General features: G+C 40.1%; 1 protein-coding gene across 1 annotated transcript in view; it reads right to left on the reverse strand.

The window, feature by feature from the left end:
* Positions 1–24,367, reverse strand: part of BAIAP3 (BAI1 associated protein 3) — a 534,732-nt gene that overhangs the window by 225,275 nt on the left and 285,090 nt on the right. The window contains exons 4-6 of the mRNA XM_089682088.1: positions 22,792–22,878; positions 17,559–17,666; positions 8,286–8,345 (exon numbers count right to left, since the gene is read on the reverse strand). Coding sequence (XP_089538214.1) covers positions 8,286–8,345; positions 17,559–17,666; positions 22,792–22,878 — 255 coding nt within the window. The remainder of the gene's footprint in view (positions 1–8,285; positions 8,346–17,558; positions 17,667–22,791; positions 22,879–24,367) is intronic.

The following is a 24,367-nucleotide window of genomic DNA, read 5'->3' on the forward strand; positions in this document are numbered from 1 at the left end:
TATAGTGCAAGCTGACATAGCTGTACCCTACGCCTAACGGTCACCTTAAATTTTTCTGGAAGTTGATCGAGGTTCTTTATCTACCATTTGAACAATCCTTTGTTGCAATCTTTGATCAATTTTTCTCTTTTGTACACATCCAGGGAGATTAGCTACAGTGCCATGGGCTGTACACTTCTTGACAATGTTGCGCACAGTGGACACAGGAACATTAAGATCTCTTGAGATGGACTTGCAACCTTGATATTGTCCATGCTTTTTCGAAATTTTGTTCTCAAATCCTCAGACAATTCTTTGCTGCTCTTTCTGCTCCATGTGGCACACAGAGACACACAACAGAGAGGTTGAGCCACATTTTCACCATTTTAACTGATTGCCGGTGTGATTTCTATATTGTCAGTACCTATTAATGTATACAGGTGCATTTATTTCCAAGTTTATTACAAACAATAGGGGCATCACAAACTTGGAATGCAGCTGTTTCTTACAATTTTGAGAAGGTGCCAATCATTTTTTCCAGTCCATTTTTAGAGTTTTGGATGGAATGTGTCAGATTTGACTTTTAGTTTCTCCCCTTTTTTGTGTCATATCAATACAAACAAAAGAAATAAATATGAGAATGTATAAACGTTTGTAATTGCAACAATTTTCTGGGCAAAGCGGTGAATTATCTGACAGAAATGCAGTGGTGACAATATTTTTGGCCATGGCTGTATGTGTAGACTCCTCTATGTGTCTGTATTTATGCCTGCTAGCAGCTTTATTTTTTTAAAAAGTGTCAGTCACTTTAAGGGCTTGTCCACACAGGTTCAAAGATGGGTGAATAACCTGAATGCATACTGTCTGAGTTCGAGGCCATGCATCTGCCCCTGCATGCCTATAAGACCTGGATGTGCGAGTGGTTCCATATGGCTGCTACGTCCCGTTTGACTAACATAGGCCGCCTGCATACATGCATGAACTAATGGCTCCTGCTCCCTATATGAGCCTCTGCACTTGTGTGAATGAGCCCTAAATTGTATGTATTACTTTTGTGGAAATTCTAAAAGTCTTATTTGCCACCTTTTGTATCTGTTAAATATACCATGTAAATATACCAACATTTCCCCATGTGATAAAGATGAGGGGAAAAATTTCTACATTCCTGGCACATTTCTTGTCCTAGGGTGACAGGAGAACTGAGCGGCGTCACCCTAGGAAATGTGTTGTCGGAAGTTTCACCAGATGAAAATAAAGAAAGTAAAAAAAGCATGAAAAAAAAAACTAACACAGCCACCACATCTAAGGACTGGTAAGCTGCAATTCATTGGGGTTTTTTTTTACTAAAACTGTATGGTGCAAAATCTGGTGCAGCTCTGCATAGAAACCAATCAGCTTCCACGTTTTATTGTCAAAGCTTAATTGAACGAGCTGAAGTTAGAAGTTGATTGCCTACCATGCACAGGTTCTGAATGCTCCAGTTTAAGTAAATCTCCCCCACTATATTCTTGTTTTTGAGTGTAGATACACCTTTAGTCATGAGTAGGTATCTTCCCTGTACATTGTACAGAGGAAAAAAAAAACACTGTACCAGCCTTAGGTTGAATAGGCTAAGCAGCATTTCTGCAGAAATAGGGTAGCAGATTATATTTACTATTTTGCAAAGATGCGGAAATCATATCAGACTTGAAATGTAAGTGAACATACAACTGGGCACTTTAATTTGACACTGTGAGCATTTTTTTTACTAAATAGCCCACTTGTAAATAAAGCATTTATAGTTACTTTTCCGGCAGCCCATATTCAGTTGACAGATGAGTCAAATGCTTGCTTCCCCTGCTAGTCGCTGTGCTTCCACCTGCCAACCTGTACATTCTGTACCCCAGATGTGCAGAGTAGAGATGGGGGTAGAGAAGTGGCAAGTTTCAATACACAGGCTGCAGGAAATGTAAGATATAAATGGCCTTTTTGTAGGTGACCTATTTTGTAAAAGTGACTCTGGTGAAAGGATCACATTAAGTCTACAACACATACTCTTCGTATACTCTATCCAAGAAAGGTCTAATAACTTTTTTGTGCATTAGCCCAAAATTTTGGAATCCTAAAAGAACCTACATACAGAAAGTTGGGCTTACTGTGCAATACAAACTGTGACCCCAATACAGAATTCCTTGGGACACAGTACACTTGTATCTGACTGGTTAGTTTGGCCATAAATCAGACTGAGTGTAGCAGTTATGCACTATGAACCAGACACAGCCGATGTCACTCTAACATGTGTCAGGAATTTGAGATGAAGGAAGGAGAGTGGGTAGCCTACAGTGATAGGGAGCACATAAAAGAACACAGTACTGTGATCATGTTAGTTCTAATGACAGACAAGAGCTTGCAAAAGTGGATAAGGCAGCCCCATACATCAATCATTTTTTTTTGCTCAATCAGTGGGTTGAGCAAATAAATTGGTCCAATTCCCCCATCCATACCCCCATCCATGATAGGGGGAGTCACTCCCACTGAGGTATTGTATTCTGACAGTGGGCAGCCTTCCCTGCCATCAGAATATACTGATCGTTGCTGCTGGTTATAGCTGGCCATTCAAGAAAAACCCGACAGGCTGCTTGTAGATTGACTTCTGTACATCCAGCCTGCCCATACATGGATCAAAATTTGGCCAGTCCCTGCTGAACAAATTTCAATCCATATTTTAAGGGGTGATGGAACCCTATGGTTTATTTTTTGTTTGTTTCATATTATTGTTTTCATATAATAGCAATAGTGAATATAGTCTGTTTTTTGGGGTTGCATCTTCTGCACACTAAAGGGCTTCCAAGTTTACAATGGCTTGTGCTAAAGACAAATGAATAAATAATTGACGTGCCACACCATGATAAGTCCAAGTACAAGCTTATTGAAATGAAAGATTGTTTGCAAAGCCATTGCATTTTGGGAGCCATGACTCCACTCCTTTCACCAGGGTTTCGAATTAGTGCAGCATCCGTCAACAGCTGTGCTAATTCTTAACACTCTAAAACTCTGATGAAGGGGGTGGGATTCATTTTCTCCAGTCCATTTTTGGGGTTTTGTGTGGAATGTGTCAGATTTGGCTTTTTGTTTCTACAATTTTTTGTGTCATAACAATACAAACAAAAGAAGTAAACATGAGAATGCGTAAACATTTACAATTACAACAATTTTCTGGGCGAAGTGGTGCATTATCTGATAGAAATTAAGGGGTGCCAAAACCTATGGCCATGGTTGTATATATACAGGGGTTGGACTAAAATATGGAAACACTACATGAGTTTCAGATGTGAATGTGATGCCATGTTTCACGTTGAAAGCGTAACTGATGTAACATTCTTTTGCTTTCGCTGTGTGATGAGACACCTAGCTAACAGGTGGGAAGCCTCACTTTCGTCATTCACTGTGTGCGCTGCTAGTAATACGGAGTCATATCAGATCTTACTTATCCTCAAAGAGGGCAAATTGTTGGCACCCGCTTAGCTGGTGCCTCTGTGACTGAAGTTGCCAATTTATTTGCTGTGTCGCGAGGTACAGTATCAAAGATTATGATGGCATATAGTTTCTGGGAAAACATCGTCTGATAAGCATAAATGCGGTCAACATGGTCAACTGACTGAAAGAGACAAACAGGAATCTGCACAGGATTGTGACCTGGAATAAGAAAATAACTACTGCAAAAGTGACTTGCAGAGCTCAGTCTTCCAAAGCCCGTGTCCACAAGAACTCTGTGGAGGGAACTCCATAAGCAAAACATTCACGGGTGAGCTGCAATTGCCAAACCACTAGTGACCAATATTAATGCTCAGAAGAGGAGAGAGTGGTGCAGCACCCATAAATTATGGACTATTGATCAATGGAAGACTGTAGTATGGTCCAATGAATTGAGCTTCACACTGTTCCCAACCATAAGACATGTGGCAAACACCATGCCAAGCTTACGACCAGGACTGTCTTGTGCCAACGGTAAATCATGGTGGTGGTGGCACAATCATGGTTTGGGCAGCCATATCTTGGTATTCTGCAGGTTACATAATCACCTTGAAAGGTAGAGTCACTGACGGCGACTATGTACAAAGTTTGGCCAACCATGTGCACCCCATGATGCAGACACTGTTGCCCAAAGACAGTGCTATTTACCAAGACATATGGTCATATTCATCAAATCGTGGTTTGATGAATATGACGATGACATCTCACATGACATCTCACACCTTCTGCAGTTGCTGGATCTCTATATCAGGGGTCTCCAAACTTTATAAATAAAGGGCCAGTTTACTGTCCTTCAGACCTTAGGGGGCTGGACTATGACCAGTGGGGGTAGAAATTGCACTGGCATCAGTGGGAGTAAACAATATCTTTGATATTAGGGGGAGGAATAGTGCCCCATTTTTGGTGCAGTGGTAGGAATTATGCCCCATTGTTGGTGCCAGTGGGAGGAATAGTGTCTCGTATCAGTGGGAGGACTAGTGCCCCAATGGCCAGATAAAGGCAAGCAAAGGGCCAGATAAAGGCAAACAAAGGGCCGCATCTAGCCCCCGGGCCACAGCTTGGCTGTATATCATAGAGCCACTGTCAATTTTGGAGAACAAGGTTTAGGCTCATTTTCCGCATCTCTGTGAGTACTGGAATGATTTTTGAATGAAGAGTGGTATCAGACTCCTTTATCCAAGACTTATATTTGTCAATTTCCAGGAGAATTCTGACCGCCTTGGATGCCAAAGCTGGTCCAACACCATATTAGGTAACAATTTCGTTCTTTTACCTGGTGTTTTCATAATTTTGACCAACCCATGTGTACTATCTGTACTTTCATGCACTTCAATATAACTTTAGTGAACATGAAAACAGTTCACATATATTACATATTTCAAAGTAATAACGTGTAATTAGCTGAAATTTCAATTTACAACTTATTTGCAGGCAGTGTATGATTATATTTAAGCCCTCAGACTGAAAAATAATGCATATAAAAAATGTGACCCTAAAAAATGTTCATGATCTGTATAAACCGGGTGTCGGCAACCCGCGGCTCCAGAGCCGCATGCGGCTCTTTTTCACCTTTGCTGCGGCTCCGGAGCACACTGCCCACCAGGTGACAGGCAATAGGGTTGCCGTAGCTCAGTGGTCGGCAAGCCGCGGCTCTTTACACATTTTAATGCGGCTCTTCTGTGTGCCGGGCGCCCGTTCCCCTCCCTCCTCTCAGGCGGCCGCCCCAAAAGTCAGGACTCTGCAGCTAGCCCAGCAATGGGCAAACTACGGCCCGGCGGACCTTTTAATCCGGCCCGCGGAGCGTGGCAAACATTGGCTGTCAGGATGTAGGCGGGGCAGCGTGACGAACTCCTCTCCTCTCACAGTCCGCCCTGAAGACTGGAACGGCGCGGGAACACGGCGAGAGGAACGCGTGGAGCAAAGGTAAGTGAATTGACACAATATGGGGAATGAATTACTATAGGGGGGATGAATTACTATAGGGGGGATGAATTACTATATGGGGGATTAATTACTATGGGGGATGAATTACTATGTGGGGGATGAATTACTATGGGGGGTGAATTACTATATGGGGGATGAATTACTATATGGGGGATGAATTACTATATGGGGGATGAATTACTATGGGGGATGAATTACTATATGGGGGATGAATTACTATGGGGGATGAATTACTATATGGGGGATGAATTACTATGGGGGATGAATTACTATATGGGGGATGAATTACTATGGGGGATGAATTACTATATGGGGGATGTATTTTCAGTTTTAAAAATGTGGCTCTCAAAATAAATTTCAATCGTGGTTTTGGCGAGATTTGGCTCAGTTGAAAAAAAAGGTTGCCCACCACTGACCTAAGGCTATGATTGTGATTATGACGATACACTGTGGCCCTGATTAACCCTTTGCTTACTGGGCCCTTAAACCCCCTTCATGACCAGAGCGCTTTTTGCAATATATGCAGTGTCGGATTTGTTTTAAATGTTGCAATGGTTTTGCGGCTCCCGGTCTTTTTTTCCCTCTCGGAAACGGGTCCAAGTGGCTCTTTATGTTTTAAAGGTTGCAGACCCCTGGTATAAACAAAAAAAACTAATGAAGTATAAAATAAAATTTCAGCTTCCAAACCTCATTAATTCAACTCCCCTGTATATTGTTCTATTTTTACTGCAGGAAAACATATGCTATGATCTCCTTGACCTATTCAAGTGTTTACCATGGTAGAGTTAGCTAGTACTCTTAAACCTACACAGAGAGAACAAGATATAAAATGAACCGAATACCTCTTCCCACTCTAAAAAGTTCAATGACTCTCTCTAATCTGTCAATCTTAGCTTCCTTTCAATTTCTGAGCCATCATTAGGGGCCCATTTATAGCACAGAGTAGATACTGCTATCCGATAAAGAAAGCATACGTTTCATTCATACAATTCAGGCCACAATGTGGCGTCTACAGTATCTTACAGGGCTGTCTCTGCTTAAAGTATATCTACAAACATAAAGAAATAGTATGGCATCTTACCAGCCCTTAGATGTAGTGGCTGCATTAGTGTCTTTTTTTCACACTTTTATACTTCATGTTAGCATTGTTCTCCTGCCAGTAACACATTTCCTGTCTTAGAGTGAGCGGCATTGTTACCTTTCAAATGGTAGTGTGTTAGCAATGCATAACATTTCCATCTCTTCTCCATCACCAGGGGAGGTGTTCTTTAGTCCATGGAGATAGCAGGGAACAATGCTTAATGATAACAGTCCAGAGGCAGAGAGCGCAGGAGGTTATCAGCTCACAACATTTCTAGATGAACAACTATTTTTTGAACACTTGCTGAACAGATATAATAAAAATTACATGATATACTGTATTTAATAGACCAAAAGGGAGCAAATAAGAGATTTATTCTTGGAGTTTTACATACACTTTAGGGCCTGCTCACATTATGTGCAATGATTGGCATTTTTCTGCACCAGATCAACGCCAGTCACCACAAGGGCACATAGAAAACAGAAGTTTCTATATGCAGGTTTTAAATGGGGTAGCACTGGTCCTCCTATACCAGACCTGGGCTAGAATGGGGGCCTGGGCAACATGGGTATCTTAAGTGGTCAGGAGAGGGGGTGATTAGTCACAAGGGGGAAGGGCAACCACAAGAACCGAATTCCTATGTCTGCCCTGCAACAGCTGAAAGCCAGCGGGAGGGAGAGGAGGAGAAGCTAACATTCAGCTGTAGCAGGGAGAGACACACAGGGGATTTGTTCCTGTAATTGCCCCCTTGCGCACTGATCACTCTCTCTGTGCACCACCTTCTTCCCTTTGCTGCTGGGCCCCTCAGCCACACAGCGCTGTTGGCTTCCCTCCTCTTCCGCTGTGGGCACACAGCACAGGGGATCTTCTCAGGACAGAGAGCAGAGGAAGGGGTCAGTAAATAGTTCATATTGTGTAATGAACACAATAATTGATCAGTACCAAGAACAATATCGAATGGCAGTCAATAAGTGTTAACAGCATGATTCAGGCCCTACAAAATTCCCCACTCCATAAGTTACTCTTTAAGAGAGACTTAAGACAAAAAAGGATAGAAGGCTTCAAATCCTGTTTAACTTTTCAATATAGGCCTGTTTAAGGTTCAGTTGAAGTCACAGAAATAGATATTTAATCAGATATACAGTACATTGCACTAACCACCTCCGTTTTCATCCACCTCCACCATTTTTTCCCACCTTTCAGTTACATCGGTTCTACAGTGGGTCTAAATATGACTATGCAGTCCAACAGTTAAACCCAATGCTCTCAACAATCAGCAGTCAATAACAGACCTTAGTAAACACCACCTTCTTTCTCTGCAATAAATGTCCATGCAAGAAAGCACCTGATAAGGGGTATAGCTGTTATGCTGGCTATGAACTCTTCCCTGCTGACTATTGTAGTCTGACTGTTGGACTGACAGCTGTCAGAATACCTGAATAGTGCTTGCATCTGATTGGATGCAGGTGATGTTTGCAAGGAGGTTGGGGGGAACGCTTTGCTAAGGAACTGGCTTTTCCTGAAGTTATCACATTTGATGGCAAGTTCAGAAGCACACTGCAAGTCAATACCAAATGTGTGCAGAAAGTAAAAAAACTCCACCAGTAAGCATTTAAAATACTCTATATTTCTGTGATTTTACCTGCAAAGTTGGTGACAGGGTCTCTTTAAGCTTTTCCTAATTTTATTGCAACACTTTTGCTGCATTATCAGTTTTCTGGATGTAATTACTCAAGTTAACTCAAGGTTGATGGAACAAGTCCTTTACCTTTGACTCTTTGACACGTATCAGAATGGAATCATGGTCGCTCTCACTCATTCCAAAAACCTGCAGACACAAACAATATTTTTTTCAGCATGGATCAGAGATGCAGGAACACAAGACCACACAGCTAAAAATACTACAAAGAGATGGACGTTAGGTGTCTTATTATCTGGTGCAGCTGACTGTAAGCTGCCATTTGTTTCCTTCATGTCGACAGTTCTTATGAAGGCAGCAGATCAGTAAATACGGAATGACATTTTCAGAGCCAATTGCCTTTGTCTCCTGTCTGCTTTGTATCGTCATCCAAAGTGTGCTGTAAGTTTGTGTGCAATGTCTACTTGTGGGCTTTCTGCTTAAACAGGCATTTTCTTACAGACTGTATGATACTAGGAAGCTTACGCTCTAGAATTTCAAAATGATTTTAATGCTGACTATTTCAATGATACTGACTGTTTTTGTAGTGTTTGGATAGATGGCAAATGAATCCCCTACAGGCTTGTTTCTTATTCCTCTTGGAGATGCCACTGGCAAGATCTGCTGGCTGTTTAGTCTCACCCCTTCTGCTGCATTCTCAGTAATGAAAATGGAATAAAAAACCAAGTACACAAAGTGAGATCCCTCTACAATGTCCCCAAACTGGGAAAAACAGTTGTTGAAGAGTCATCAAGAGTCTACACAAATGTAAAACCTGGGGATGTGATAGTTTTTCCAGCATCTGCTTAAACTAAAATGTGTATATTTTTTAGAGTGACTCTTTAATGTCACTCTAACACTAACCAAATGATGTGTAGTTTGTTAAAGTACTCTGTATCAAACAATGGCCATTTGTGGCCATTATGTTGTGTTGCTGTCTTGTTTTCCAATGGTGCCCCCAGGATTGTTACCAACCTATCACAGACAGCTCATGGTCAACTACCAACAATCAGAGGCTGGTAGGCGCGAATCCCGATGGCATTAGCACTCTGCAGCCAATCAAAGTGTGGCAAGATCGGGAGCCCTTTTTTCCTCCTATTTTTCTCTCCTTGCCCCCTACCCCCTTTTCTTTCTTCCTTCCTTTTTGTTATCTCTATTTTCCCTCTCCCTCCTGCTGCTCCATATCCTAGTTTGGTTTGGGTTCATCTATCCTCCCTAAGGAATGGTGGAGCCATGTAATATGCCCTCCCTATTTATGGATGGGTTATTGAAGTTGTTTTTCTCATGGTCAGTGTATTTCATGTTCCCACTAATTTCCCATATTTGAAATATATTTTAAAAATATTCTTCCCAAATATATTGTCATATATTTGAAATGCTACAATTGTGGCCATATTCAATATATTTCAAAATATATTTCAATAAATAAATATATATATATAAATACTGCATGTTGAAATTCGTTTTTATTACAAAATATATGAAAAATATTTTTAAAAATACATTTCAAATATACTGTATGTCTTTAAAAATACAAATCTATATTTTTGGAATGCATTTACAAATATATGTAAAAATATATGTTAAAATGAATTTTTTATATGTTAAAAAAAATCTGAATAATATATTTAAAAAATATATTTTTTTAAAAATATATATTTTTTAAATATATTCTTCAGATTTGTATCTCTGTATTTTTAAAGACATACAGTATATTTGAAATGTATTTTTAAAAATATTTTTCATATATTTTGTAGTAAAAAGACATTTCAACATGCAATATATATATATATATATATATATATATATATATATATATATATATATATATATATGTATATATATATATATATACATATATATATATATTTTTTTAATTGAAGTATATTTTCAAATATATTGGATATGGCCAAAATTGTAGCATTTCAAATATATGGCAATATATTTGGGAAGAATATTTTTAAAATATATGTCAAATATATTTTTCTTCCATGTGGGTTAATGGCCGCTGTACTGATGTTTCATTGTTACTGGATCTTAGTTCTACCCTCTCATTATTGTGGTGTACATTGTAATATGTATGCTTTCTCATCCTCTGTTGAAGCTGGATCACTTATGTGCTGCTTACTTTGTTATTGCTAAGTCATTTTATTAACTTTTTCTTTGTGGAAGCTCGGTCTGCCTGCTCCAGGAGTCATGATCTCCTGCAACCCCTATGCAACCTGTCTACATATATGAATGCCAGGATTTACTGATGACAACAGCAGTTGACCATGCCTGGATAATGTACGTCAGCAAAGCCACATCTAGTTTACATTGGAAGCCTATGTGACAAGCCTATGTGAGTGGGTGACAAAAAAAGGAACAAAATTAGAAGACAACTGCAGAGTGTTGTCACCCTATACCAGGATGTGACCAAACAAAGATTTTCATAAAAGAATCACTAGACATTATTTTGATGAAAGGCTTAGAGTAAAAAAATTAAAATGACTCTAAACATGTTTCACATTAGATTTTAGTGACTAGGTTTTCATTTGCTTATAACGTTCTGTTAGATCAGCAATGAGAAGACCTGCAAAATACAGAGTTTCCATCTAAAACCATTCTAGTAGAATGGCACTTCATAGCCCCTAAATGTAGTATTGGATCTTCTGTTGAATAAACACTCATACCTTACACCTTTCTGAGATGCCACAACAATTTTAGGCAATGTACGTGTTCTTGCCAACCTAGTAACAATTTCATCATTTCAGAAAAAAATATTAGACTGACCATCAAAATTGCTTGATCTACAACTTGTTTGCAACAAATCCTACTAAACACATATACTATTAAAAAAAACAATGAGCTCTTAAACACATTGAGAATTGTTTAAAATATATGTACATGGGTTTAGAGTTACTGCAAAATGACAAATGCTAAAAAGGTTCGACTTGTTTCACACACATTACGACATATTAACAACGTCCAAACTACACCTCTGGTTTTCAGAGTAAAACAGCCTTTCTCCACCTTTTAACCTTGGAAGAACCCTTGAAATGTTTTTCAGTTCTCAGGGGAACCCCTGCTAAAATACTTTTTGTATGATTACAAACCTTTAGATTGTTTTAATGTAAGTCTAGAAGAATACAGCATACCCAATATATTTGACACCCTGGACAGATAATTTGTTACACACTCCTGATCTGTACAACATTTTTAGAAATAATCTTAAGGCAATATTAAATATTATTTTTTTTTCTTTTAAATAACAAACATGTTATACTTACTTGCTGTGTGCAGTGGTTTTGCACAGTGCAGACTGGATCCTCCTCTTCTCAGGTCTCTTGCTGACGCTCTTGGCTCCTCCTTTCTGTTGGGTGCCCCCATAACAAGCAGCTTGCTATGGGGGCACCCGAGCAGACTGTTCCCAAGCTGCTACACTGTGTGTCCCTGCCTCCTCACCTCATTGGCTGGCTGTGATTGACAGCAACAGGAGCCAATGGCTCCCACTTGCTCTCTCAGCCAATAAGGAGGCAGAGACCCGGGACAGCCAAGGCTTTTGTGCACATCGATGGATTGCGATAGGGCTCAGGTAAGTAATGTGGGGGCTGCAGGCACAGCTGCACACAGAAGGTTTTTTAGCTTCAGCCATAGAATGCATAAAGGGAAAAAAACTTGAACCTTTACAACCACTTTAAAAATTAAATAAATAATAGTAAAGAAATGCAGACAGTTAAAAACATGATTCCCCTCCTTAATGGTGACTTTCATTAGTGGTCAATAGGTCGAAAAATTTGCCATTGCTTATTGCTCAAGAAACCCCTAGCAAGCCCAGCAGAAACCCCACGGGACCCTGATTGAGAAAGGCTCATCTAAAATCTGTTTAAGCAATACAAACAATTCGATAGTTAGTGTATTTATAGATTTTATATACAGGACCAGGGCTGCTGTTATAAATCACATGGCCCCATACAGAAAACCTGACGCCCACCCCCCCGAAAACGTCAAAACAATATTTTTCACTAAAAATACACAAAATCATTAGGAGACACAAACCTAACATAACTTACACAATTCCTGCTACATCTAAAAGTTAAAACTGCATTGAATTAATAAATATATTTTGTGTGTAAGTGAGGTCCTGGGGTTCATTCACATGGATTCTGTAGCCTGTACAGTATGAATTAGTTTTCTTTTTTCAAAAAAAAGCACTTATTGCTGTGTGCAGCAGCCTATGTTACACTATGGAGAGTCAGGAGCTGTATGAACACAGCCACAGGTCTTAATTTGACAGGCGTGTGGATGCATGTGTATGGCCCCTGAACACTGACAGTGTGTATTTGGGGCCACCCACCCACACCTGCACACCTATCAGATTAGGACCTAGGACTGTGTTCATACAGTCACAGCATCTGCACAAACGATTCATTCACATGGTATGAGCCAAATAATGTGAATAATCCCTTAATTTTTTCAAATTATCCTTTACAATTTTTTAAATGATTTTTTACAAAAATTTTATTTACAATTTAATATTAATTTTTTTAATTATTCATAACATAAAAAAAATACTTTTTACAATTTTTTAAATGCTGGTGTGGGGGAGAGGGGCCATGGGTGAAATATCAGGGGTCTAAACAGAGACAGAGATTCTTCAGTTCCTTTCTCTGCATCCTCAGCTGCACTGTAGTACACAGAGGTTCCTGTTCATTCATAAACTGAAGCATAGTAAACACTGAGGAATAAGATGCAGGAATAACAGGGAGGGGGATGGGTGCGTGGGGGCGGAGCAATTACAGGTATTATACACGGTGTGCGTCTCCCTGCAGCAGGTAAAAGCGGGGGGAGGGAGAGGTGGAGAAACCAGATTTCCGATGCAGAGAGCTACACAGGAGGACAGGATGTACCTGTAATTGGGGTTTACCCCCCCCCCCACCGTACCGATCATCCTCCCTGTCATGCCGACATCTGATTCCCCTTGCTGCTTGGGCCCCCTACAGCAGGATCAGTGGTACGCCCTTACAGTGGCTCTGTACAGGACTCAAGAGACTAAACAATGTAAAAAAAAGAGATATGGGGAGGGTCTTAGGCTGCCAAGAAAGGTTGTCCCTCTAAAATGAGGGAAACCAGGAACTATAAACAAAGTGTGGCTAAACTGCCACACTTAGAAAACTCCTGAAAACAAAATACTAAATAAAGACAAAACACAATAATAACTGCTAATTAAAATCATTATCTACCAGTTTTTAAAGTTTTTTGTTTTTTTAAGCAGATACAGGATAACTGTGGCACCTTCCCATTTTGTGTGCTGTGTAAGCCACATTACATACAATGCCATATGATTAGCATATAGATTGTCGTATTTGTAAAACTGTAATGTGGTTATGATTTATAGCTATTTTTGAGAGCTTATTGGACTTTTTTTTAATACAATTCTAATCTTTTGAGGATAATGATAAAAAAAATATTCAGCTGAAAATGTGCTCATTATTTGTATATAAAGCATTAACTGAAAGACAGTGGCTTCTGTATCTCCTGCAATTATTAAATCTGTGCCAATCTCCAAAATATACTATGCTTGCTAATAAAACATATTAGTCCTGCGGCATATTTATATATATATATATATATATATATTAAAAAATATATATATATATATACATATATATAACAGAAAGATAATAACTTTGTTTTGAGAAAATACACATTTTACATTATACATCTTCATATTACATCAATTCATTGGCACATGTTTAGTAAAAGGAAACGAAGAAGAACACAGGTAAGTCACTATGTTTACACTTAGAGACTGCAGAAATTAGAGACTGAAAGCGATTCCTAAACCTAACAAATTGTATAATGATGTTTGATGCTTCCAATTCAGATGGTGGTGTTGCATGAGTTTCTAATGCTCAGTAGAAAGAGTCCCTTCCACCAGAATATATATAAATATAGGGAGGTGGAAAGGGGTGGAAAGGGAGCCCAAGGCCCTTAAAGTAGTAGTAAAAGGCTGCTTTTTACCTTCATGCATTCTACAGTAAGCATAAAGGCAAACACTTTAGTGTGCAGCTCCCCCCTCAGCCTCCCTAATACCCAATCTTCATCCAGAACTGTGCACAGAAGCCTTGGTTTTTCTGGGTCTTTCTCTTTCCATTGACTCCCACTGATGTCAATCACAGCCAGTGAGGAGGGAGAAGGGGGCAGGACTGAGTCACACTCAGTGTCCCATGGACACACAGCGCTGGCTCTCAGGAGCAAGCATGTATGAGTACCCCCAGCACAAGCAGCTTGTGCTGGGAGTACTCGGCGAGGGGGAGGAGCCAGAAAATGGGGGACTTGAGAACAGGGGGAATTTGGGCTGCTCTGTGCAAAACAAGGGCACAGGGCAGGTAAGTATGACAGGTTTGTTATTTTAAAGAAAAAAAAATTAAGCTCTAAACAACTTAAGGGTTAAAGTGGAACAAAAAGTTCCACTTCAATCGTCATTATACACCAGCCAATCAAGACACCCAGAAGAAGCTTGGAAAAAGATGCTGGTGAGGGACCTTGTGGCAAGGTTGCCAACCATCAAAATATGTATTGACAGTTTGTAAAAATTTGTGATTTTTTTCGGGCATGTTAGTGTTGGTTTGACAAGTGTAATTAAAAAACCCTTGACAGCTTGATGCAGCACCAGCAGACACTTATCCAGACACAGTTTGGAGCCAGTTGGGATAATTTTTAAATAGAAGCAGACTGCAACCAGCGGTGGAAGGAGCAGGCAGCCGTGTTTCCTGATCCTGCTCCTCTAGTTCTGGCTGTGGAGTGATCTCAGCAGTGCTCCATTTGCTGCCTCTCCACATAGATAAGTAGTTGGAATCTGGTGCTTGTCTGGCGGCAACAGCTCCTGAAGCCTGTGCCCATGGCCCCACATGTCCTGCAGCTACACTAAACTCTCCACCAGAGTAACCTAACCTGCTCTTCTGCAGCCATAGTTCTCTATCAGGTACTGTCAAGAAAGGGGTTTTGGGGGTGGGAGTAGAGCCCTGTACTGGGGGAGGGGGCAATTTGGGTGAAAATGGGGCACCCCTGTACTCTACACGCAATGCACCCCTGAACCCTGTAATCTGTATGCATTGCACCCCTGAAACCTGCACTCTGTATGCAGTGAACCCCTGAACCCTTTAGTCTGTATGCATTGCACCCCTGAAACCTGCACTCTGTATGCAGTGCACCCCTGAACCCTGTAATCTGTATGCATTGCACCCCTGAAACCTGCACTCTGTATGCAGTGCACCCCTGAACCCTTTAGTCTGTATGCAGTGCACCCCTGAACCCTGCACTCTGTATATAGCGCACACTTGAACCCTGCACTCTGTATGCAGAGCACACCCGAATCATGTACCCTGTACCTAATACACACTCCTGGTATTTCATGCCCTTTAAAACCCTCCCACTGTTAGTGTGGAGTGTGGAGGTAAAGTTGCTGCACTATGAAGCTAAGCATCAAGGCCATAGTAATGTGTACTCACCCAAGCAGCTGCTATGTTCATTTAGAGGTAGGTGGTCAGAGAGTGGTTCTGTTTAATCCTCCTTTAGGTCACTCCCACTATTAGAACCAGTCTGGTCATGTCCATTGCTCTCTTTGCAATGCACAACAGAACTTGTTTTTCAACTGTATCCCAGCAGGGTGGCTGGTAATTTGTCATGTTCTGTTGACTTTTTAAATGTAAACCCGGCCAATTACCTGTTATGGGTCTTGTCAGTGTTTACAGATTGTGTTTATACTGCTTACATATCGATTGTGTTAGTTTCTAATATGAATTCTGTCATTTTTTAAGATTATCAGTAAACAATGTACTCTGCCAGTAAATTTTCCATGTTCTGTCAGTAAAAAAAGTGGCGGGAGGTTGGCAACCCTGCTATGTGGGTGTAGGGCCATTTGAACTAAGGTAATGATATTTGCCAAAAAGACCAAGAGTCCTTAGCTATCAGTGATCATGTGATCACTCAGTTCTTGCTGTGAGAGTTGCTGTGGAACAGTTGCAGCATCACGCGGATGATGCAGCAATGAAGTGAGCATGTATATTGTTTGTTTCTATACCCCAAACTTTTTAACTGAAAAAAACGGAGGATTTTCACGGGACTGCACCACAGATATCCAACGGGGGTCTTTGGTCAGAAAGCAGCTATCTTTTTGGCAGTGTACTAAACAATGTGCCTGAGGTATAAAAACAGTGCTAACCTATCCCCCCCACCCAAAAAAAAACCTGTGAGATACAAAAAATAAAAACAAAAAGCAAAAAACGCACCTCCTATAAATATATAACATATACCATAAAGTGCAGTCATGCAATAGTTGACTCCTCAAGCTATATAACTAAAACCCCACTATATAACTCCTATTTGTAAATAGATGTGAAAAATATACAGCAATGAAAAATACAGAAATGTTGAAAAAAGTGAAAATGTGCAATAAATATTCAAAACATACAATTCATATAACCACTCCTACAAATAAATGTGAAAAATATTCAACAAACAAGTGTGTGAAATATTAAACATACTGTGCAATAAATATTCAAATCATACAATTCATTTCTCAAATTTAAATAAAATCCACTGTGATAAATGTATTGTATAATACATGTAAAACAATGTCCACCATAAATAGCAAATTTGTGTGTCTTCTTATCATGCACCACCAAAACAAAAGGGTATTGTGTTTTTCCACCTCCGCATAAATTTGATGAACTCTCCAAAGCTCCAGGCTGGTAAAATTATAAAGCAGCTATAGGTGCGTAAACTCTGGGAATAGGAACCTGAAGCAAAAACCACTTCTCTCATGCACCCTTCTCAGGAAATCCCAGCCAAGAGATCCTCTTTTCCTCAACCCTTCTATTGAGCATTCCGTTTATATCTCATAATGTCCCATGGATCAAGAAAGAAAGAGGAAAAAGTCCCATTGTATAAAACCATAAGGAATCTTTATTAAAAAATCGAATCCATAAAACTCACATTTCTGAGTGTCACCACCGACACTAGTATAACATGCAATCTCAAGAAAGGATCGATTCCGGCCAATGCCTCCAGCCTCACACTATGATCCACCGTGTGTGATGATATACATCCAAGCCCATCCAAATCTTCTTGTTTATACAAATCCAACTCCATCAGTAAAGTCAGTGCACATAAAATGCCAGCAAAAGAAAACATACATTAAAAGGAAAAGTGATTAGCTGCCTATATTTTAGCTAGGGAGTGGGGCAGCTGTCCATGGTGCTGATCTACAACACTGGCCACATACAGTAGCTTTCTATGCAAAAAGCTGTCACTATCCTTTAATAAAAGATCACAAGAAACATTCAAAGAATTGAAAAGAAAGCACTAAAGGTAACATACCCTCTGAAGGTAATAGAAAAGTTCCTCTTCATTGGCAATGTGTTCAGATGACGCAACACCAGCCATGTAAACAAGTGTGTAGATGATTTCTTCATACAGAAGTTCCAGCTAAAAAAAAATAAAGAAAAAAATTTATTTTGGGATTTAACTCAAAAAGTGAAGATTTGCTATCTTATGATGAACCAAGATACTTTTATTGTGTCTAAGTAATATCCTGAAGTGCTAGCCAGCTTGGATAGATCATAGACAGGCGGTGAGCACAGAAATGTTAGTGTTATTTAATATTATGAAAAATGCTGCCTTGAATTCCTCCTGAAATATATGTAGCAATTCACTTTCTGGCATGTGATTGCTAAGCATTCCCTTTCCTTAAGCCTCTTTATGTATACCTGCTCAATGTTCTGCTTGCAGTACATGAGGACTGTACAGTACAAGTACTGTATATCCCTGCTTTAGCTTCATCCACTCTGTGTGTAGCCAGGTGTCGGCTACTGAAAACTGAAATCAAGAGGACATCAAACTGAACCATACACTAGCTAGTTCTCGCCTAGTGCCCGGGATCAAGACTGTTACATTACTTCCCGTCTATAGAGGAAGGGAACTGTTCTTCCTGTAACAAAGCAGATGATCTTGGAACCTGTAGTCCTGCAGTCAATCCTTACTGTATTTTGAAGCCTCTTCGGAACTACAAATTCCAGAAAGCTAATCCAACAAAGAATGACGCGAGACCCTATATATTTGACTGCTTCTGGCAGGATCACTCTGTTGGCCCTGAGACATTAAAGAGAATGGTTGGAGGCTGCCGTTCTGCATCCAGCTGCATCGGGACTCAGTGGCTCAGTTGGTGGTAGTGACACACAACTGCACCACAAATCACCACACCGAGTGTTCACAGCTGCTTTCCACTATCCAGCGATCCTCACAGCCCTTCTCAGAATCATCCGCCATAGCTGTCAGCCCACTAGAAGCCCCTGCTTCTCCTGCAAAGTTATAAAGAACTGCGCAAATCATGCTGTAGTGCTGGAGACAACATCTGTGTCGGTGAGAGGGCAGCTGCCCACCTTTCTGTTACTCATTTGTATAAAGATACTGCTAGCAGATGCTGGTTTAACTAAATCAGGCAAGGAATCTTTGTTTTGATACCTCCCTAGTTCTATCTGCAGATCTGACTTTGTCACTCTTCACTAGTCTTCACCTTTAAAGGCCCCACCGTGATAGCAGAAGATACTTTCCCCTACCTTTGGATTGATTCTAATCTATATCTACAACTACTCAACACTTATTTAAAGGGGAGCCCTTTCTTTATACAAATATCCATAAAAAGGTATTCATGTGGTCCCATTGTGTTACCATTGCTTAGTCCGTCAAATTGTGGACATTGCAGCAATTACTTTGTAACCCACCTAATTGTTAACTTGAGCCATTCTTGAGGTATTCAATGCAACTATGTTTATTGAAATATTAGGGGGGTTTACTAAAACTGGTGTACACAGAATCTTGTGCAGTTGTACATGGTAGCCAATCAGCTTATAACTTCAGCTTGTTCAATTAATCTTTGAAAATAAAACTTAGAAGCTGATTACCATGTACAGCTGCACCAGATTCTGTGTGCACCAGTTTTAGTAAATCCCCCCCCATTGTGTACATTGCCCTTTTTACTGGGCATTATTGGTAACCAGCTTGGTGAACATTGTTGGTTTAACCATATCTGAACCTATAGTGACAGAAGGGTTGAGGAGTTTGCAGGGCCCTGGCAGTGCCAAAAGACAGGCATCGTCCAGCGGCTCTTACAGGGGTAGAGCTACTTGTGGATCTTTGTTACATTCACCTCATCTGCAGTTCCATTAGTCCTCATAATCAGATCATTATTCATCAGGGGCAGCTCTGACTAGAAAACAAAATCCTGCTCTTCCAACAAAGATGGCCATCTCCACACAGAGACATGGCATAGACCAAACCATGGTCAGGTCAGCTGCAGGGAGCTGAGGTGTAATACTAGTAAAAAGTCCTTTCTCCTTCTTTGCTTTCCATTTTGAGCACAGTTTCCACAGTACAGAGAAACTATAATACATTTGGGCCAGTTTTATTTCTTTGTTTTTAATGTTTATAGGCCTGTAAACATTTTGTTTAGTGTTTATGTCTGTTCTAGAAATAGACATTTAACGCTGGGTAAACCCACGATGAATAATTCCCAGAACAACACTGGTTTTATGAAGAGAGTGCAGTGGAAGCTTTTTGCCTGTGTGTCTGTAATTGAAAGTTTGGTGGCCTATAAACAGCAGGAAGGAAGGGGATGAGTTGCTGCACTGACCTGTTCAATTGTATGTGAAAAAATTTCAACTGGACATACTGAACAACAGGATTCCTTCATCAAGTTGATAGGGATGGATAGTCAAACATTTGAAAATGAGAATAGAGCTCTAACTGCTGACTGCATATGAAAATACTAAATATTCAAACTCAATATTTTATTTGAACCTGACTACAAAAAAAAAAGGTTTATATATATTTTTTTCAGATGGCATGCCGGGTAACTGTATATATTCAGCGAGTGCACTGAGTTGTGGGTCTTTGTCCTGTCTGGAGGGGGCATGCTGCCCTACTAGGCAATGCTACTGGATCTACTGCGATAGGCCTCAGGTGGTGACCTGAGGACCTTAATGCTGAGACATGGGTTCTGCTAAAGCTGACTGAGGGGCCGTCTACTGAAGATCTGGTCTAGTATTATACAGGAAGGCAACCTGCTGTTCTTGGGTCTTGTGAGTACAGACACCTCTGAAGGATCTTACAGACTGTGTGCTACTTAACCCCCTCTGGTGCTAGGGAGTCAGGTGTGGGTTTAGCCAAAGGGGACATTTGTTCACTTAATCTCCTACCTAAAGGGACTGTGCATTAGTTTTCTACTTCTACTACTGCTGCCTAAAAAGCTGAAGTCTACTGTTTGATTCCAGCATGGACTTCATCATAGCTTATCTGAAAGAATACCTAAATCCTCAATCATACATAGTTGTTGTTTTTGGAGTATCCCACCCAATCCCTCATCCCTATCCAAGGTCTCCAAAAATAAAAACAACAAAATCAACATTCCTAGACTGTGAAGAAATGTGTAAATGAGCCTATGTGCCTGGCTACGGGGCAAAGCATTTGGGAATGGCCTGGACAGTATTCCTGCGGCTCCCACAGGAGTAGCATTACACATATAATCAGTATTTAAATTCCACACAGATATCAGTATAATTTCTGAAAAATCTTTTATGGATTTTGATCACTATTTGTTAAGCCTTCTGGAGATATCTATGATTTTGCAATCAGTAGTCAATATATTTACTCCAAAAGGCTAGACCAAAGCTTTTGTTCATGCATTGTTATTTCCTCTTTTGTTGGTATTCCATTATTGGAGTGTCACACCATTTGGGTTTGACTATGGTTGGTGTTCATGTTCTTGAAAATGGTAAATTCATTCTGAACATCACCGATTCAGTTTGGAAAAGCTAGAATATTCAAGGGCACTGAATTTGGCACAAAACGTGCTAAAAGCTGTGCAGTGTATGAAATTATATGTGCATAGCGGTGATCATGCAAACATAATTCCACATGTTGTCCTTTAAGGTCTGCATTGTCTATTTACAATAAATGTATATTAAATTAACCAGTACAGAGCTTATTTATAATTTTCTAATGTATTGTAACCAAAATGAAATAGAAAGCCCTCCAGAGCTGTTTGAATTATGTAGTAATTTAAAAAAAATGGTGTGGGAAATTTCCCTTAATCTTCCAGCCAGACCTTATCCAGTCATGGAGCCTGGGTGGCCAGGAAATAGAGAGCAGTGAGCAAGCAGCACAAAGTATCCTTGGCCCAAAGTTAAGGTACAAGGGCATCTTCCTCACCTTCATGTACTTCAAAAAAGAGGTGAGGTTAATAGTATCATGTGGCATATTGGTTTTCTAATCCTAACCCTGCAATAGATAGCATTTAGCTTAGTGGGGGAGGGGGTTCTGAAAAAATAACAGGATTCGGGGTCCTTGGCCCACATTTTGGTCCACTGAACCCCTACTGTGGTGTGACCTATAACCCAAACAGGTAATTTCCTTTCAACCATATAAATACACTGTATATAGTTAGATACGTCCAAGTACTCCAAAGTGATGTATAATCTCACTGCTATGGGGACTGCTGCAATCAGAAAGATTGGCAGCAGTCCCCTTCTCCAATGGCTATTTTGACAGTGACCATAGTGGGCTTCTTTTTTATGCTTCTAAGTCTAGGAGTGCGTATTCAGAAGTAAACAAATCTCTGACAGATAACCTTATTCACAGCAAAGACAATGGCTGGTCAGAGCATACTTGCAAATCAGTGGCTTTGCTGTCAATGAGACGGCCAATCAGAGGCTTTGTTTTCCTATAAAGATCCACCTCTAGTTTTAGAAACAAATAAAAGGAGCCCACTGGCTCCATTATGGCCTACTGCCAAATTTTCTGATTGCAGCAGTTCCCATAGCAAAATGGTGTGTAAACCCATAGAAGCCCCCCATACAGTGCTCCAGACTACCAAACAGCACACCTGAATTTCATCACCGTTTACATCAATGGTGTTTAGATACAGGTGTGAGCAATAGTAGTGATGACCATTGATCCAAGTTAAGAATTCCACTTGAGCAGTTTCCACCAATAAAGTCTCTGTGTTAAAGCTCAACTCCAGGTTGACACGTTCCCCACCCCTCTTTAATTTTTTTAAATGTTTCATATCCATATATACTTTATTCCTGGGGGGATCTTCAGTCTGGTTGCCTCTTCCTCTGGCAGTGGGCGAGTCTTACATTTTATGAAATAACGCTGCTTTCTGCATCACTCTCTTATGAGCCCATGATGGCCTGATGATATACCACCAGTGAGCCATCGAGGCTTTGGGCTCACAGGATGTAGGCTAGATGACCTAGAAAAGGACTAGCACTGTATGACAGCGAAAGCTGGGTTTTTTTCATCTTCATCTGGCCAGGACTATTTGTTCTCAAAAACATATTCTTAAGGGGCAGTCGGGCTAAGATGACAGAGCAGGCAGGAAGGAAGAGGACCTCTTGGTATTTCTGATACCTGCATCCATCCATAACTAAAGCACTTGGTTATACTCTAAAGTTGTTTAGTGACTAATAAACTCTATTTTCCTGCCTGGAGAGCAATAATTACATTTTGACTTAATTGCAAACTTTACTGAACATACATAAAATATAATTACCTCTCTTTTGGAAAGTGTCAATTTTTCTGTTGCTCTGTGTTCCCCCGTATTCTCATGTGGAGGAGGGATGCTGTTATTTAAAACACCCTAGAAAGAAAAAGAAAACAGCACATAAGAATGTCTTCCATAAGCTAGCATTAACTTATTTTTTTTCCTTGTGACCATCTGCTGTAGTGAAATAAACCCCATTACTCACAGCTTTGTATTAATTAATTTTTGATAAAATTAAGATCAGTCGTTGCAACTGTCAGAAGACAATGCTTTAAATTATTGTATGGGAACTGCCTTCTTTAGCTACATAAAATAAATGGGAAAATGGAAACTGCCTAAACATATGTATTTTTTATTATTTTTGAATAAAAGGGAAGTTCCAGGTAACAAATGAAATTATTTTAGTAAAAAAAAAATAAAATCGATATACAGCTGTCACATGACCCAGATCTTTCCCAGCTTGTCTGCAGGGAAATAAAAGCAGGAGGAACTTCTAGTCCTCTGCTGCTGGTCACATGTTCAAAAAAAAACAGTCTTTGGATGACAGAATAAAATTAAACATTTAATATCAATAAAATGTTTTAGATTGGTATACATGAATATCTTTGAAATCAAATCTTTTTTTTTTTGTGTGGGGATAACATGGTGTGGGCGGAGTTCTGCTGGTCACAGGCTGTGTCACCCCCCTTCAGCCTGCGTCTTAGAATAAGAGGGAGGTGATTCCTCCATTCATTTACATTAATCTACGCTAATATCTCGCCCCCTGTGTTTAGCTGGTTAATGGCCATGGAGGAGGAGGTAGGGAGTGGGCTGTCATTTACCACTTTGTATATGCCTACATGTGTGACCCTATGGGCTGCTCAGATGTAATAGGGAGGAAATGCTCAGCATAGAAAATCACTGAAAACTGAGCATGTGCAGAGTTGCCTCTACAGCTTCAAAATCCCTAGCTTAACTGGGGACATGAACAGAAGGTGGAGATAGAGAGTAGCAGGATCTGCCAGGTTTTTTGCAGAATACAGAAAACGAATTTCATAGTGAGTATGATCAACATGTAACACAGCATTTATTGATAGTTTTTTATGAGGTGGGTTTAATTTAAAATGCTGAAGTTAGAAGCTGATAGGCTACCATGCACAGCTGCACCGGAGTTTGCACTCTCCAGTTTTAGTAAATCAACTCCTTTGTCTTTATCCTCACTTTTCTCTATTGAGAGAAAGTCAGAGGAAATCTTCATGAAGGTCTGAGAAAACCCTAGCCTGTGACTGGGTAGTGTAGGAGCAATTGCACACCATACAGGATTTACAGGATATCAGATTTAGCTAATTATGTTGGTCTAATGGTAAAATATGTTTTTCTTGAAGTGAACAAATAACTGTATTGAATAATGTCCTTAATGTATCAGGGACTTTAACATTGATAACCAGCCTTTTTTAAGGTGGAGAAGAGTAAGGAAGAGTAAAGACCACTGCTGCCTCCCCTGTGTCCCCTCACTGGGGAGATTTTCCCTCACTTCCCATCCTGGTTACAGTTCTGAAAGTGAGGATACATATGTCTTTGGTGGCTGTCACCAGGACAGGGAGTC

The sequence above is a fragment of the Staurois parvus genome, unplaced genomic scaffold, assembly GCF_062004578.1.
Source record: "Staurois parvus isolate SC_StPar_1 unplaced genomic scaffold, SC_StPar_1.0 ptg000018l, whole genome shotgun sequence".
Lineage (NCBI taxonomy): Eukaryota > Metazoa > Chordata > Amphibia > Anura > Ranidae > Staurois > Staurois parvus.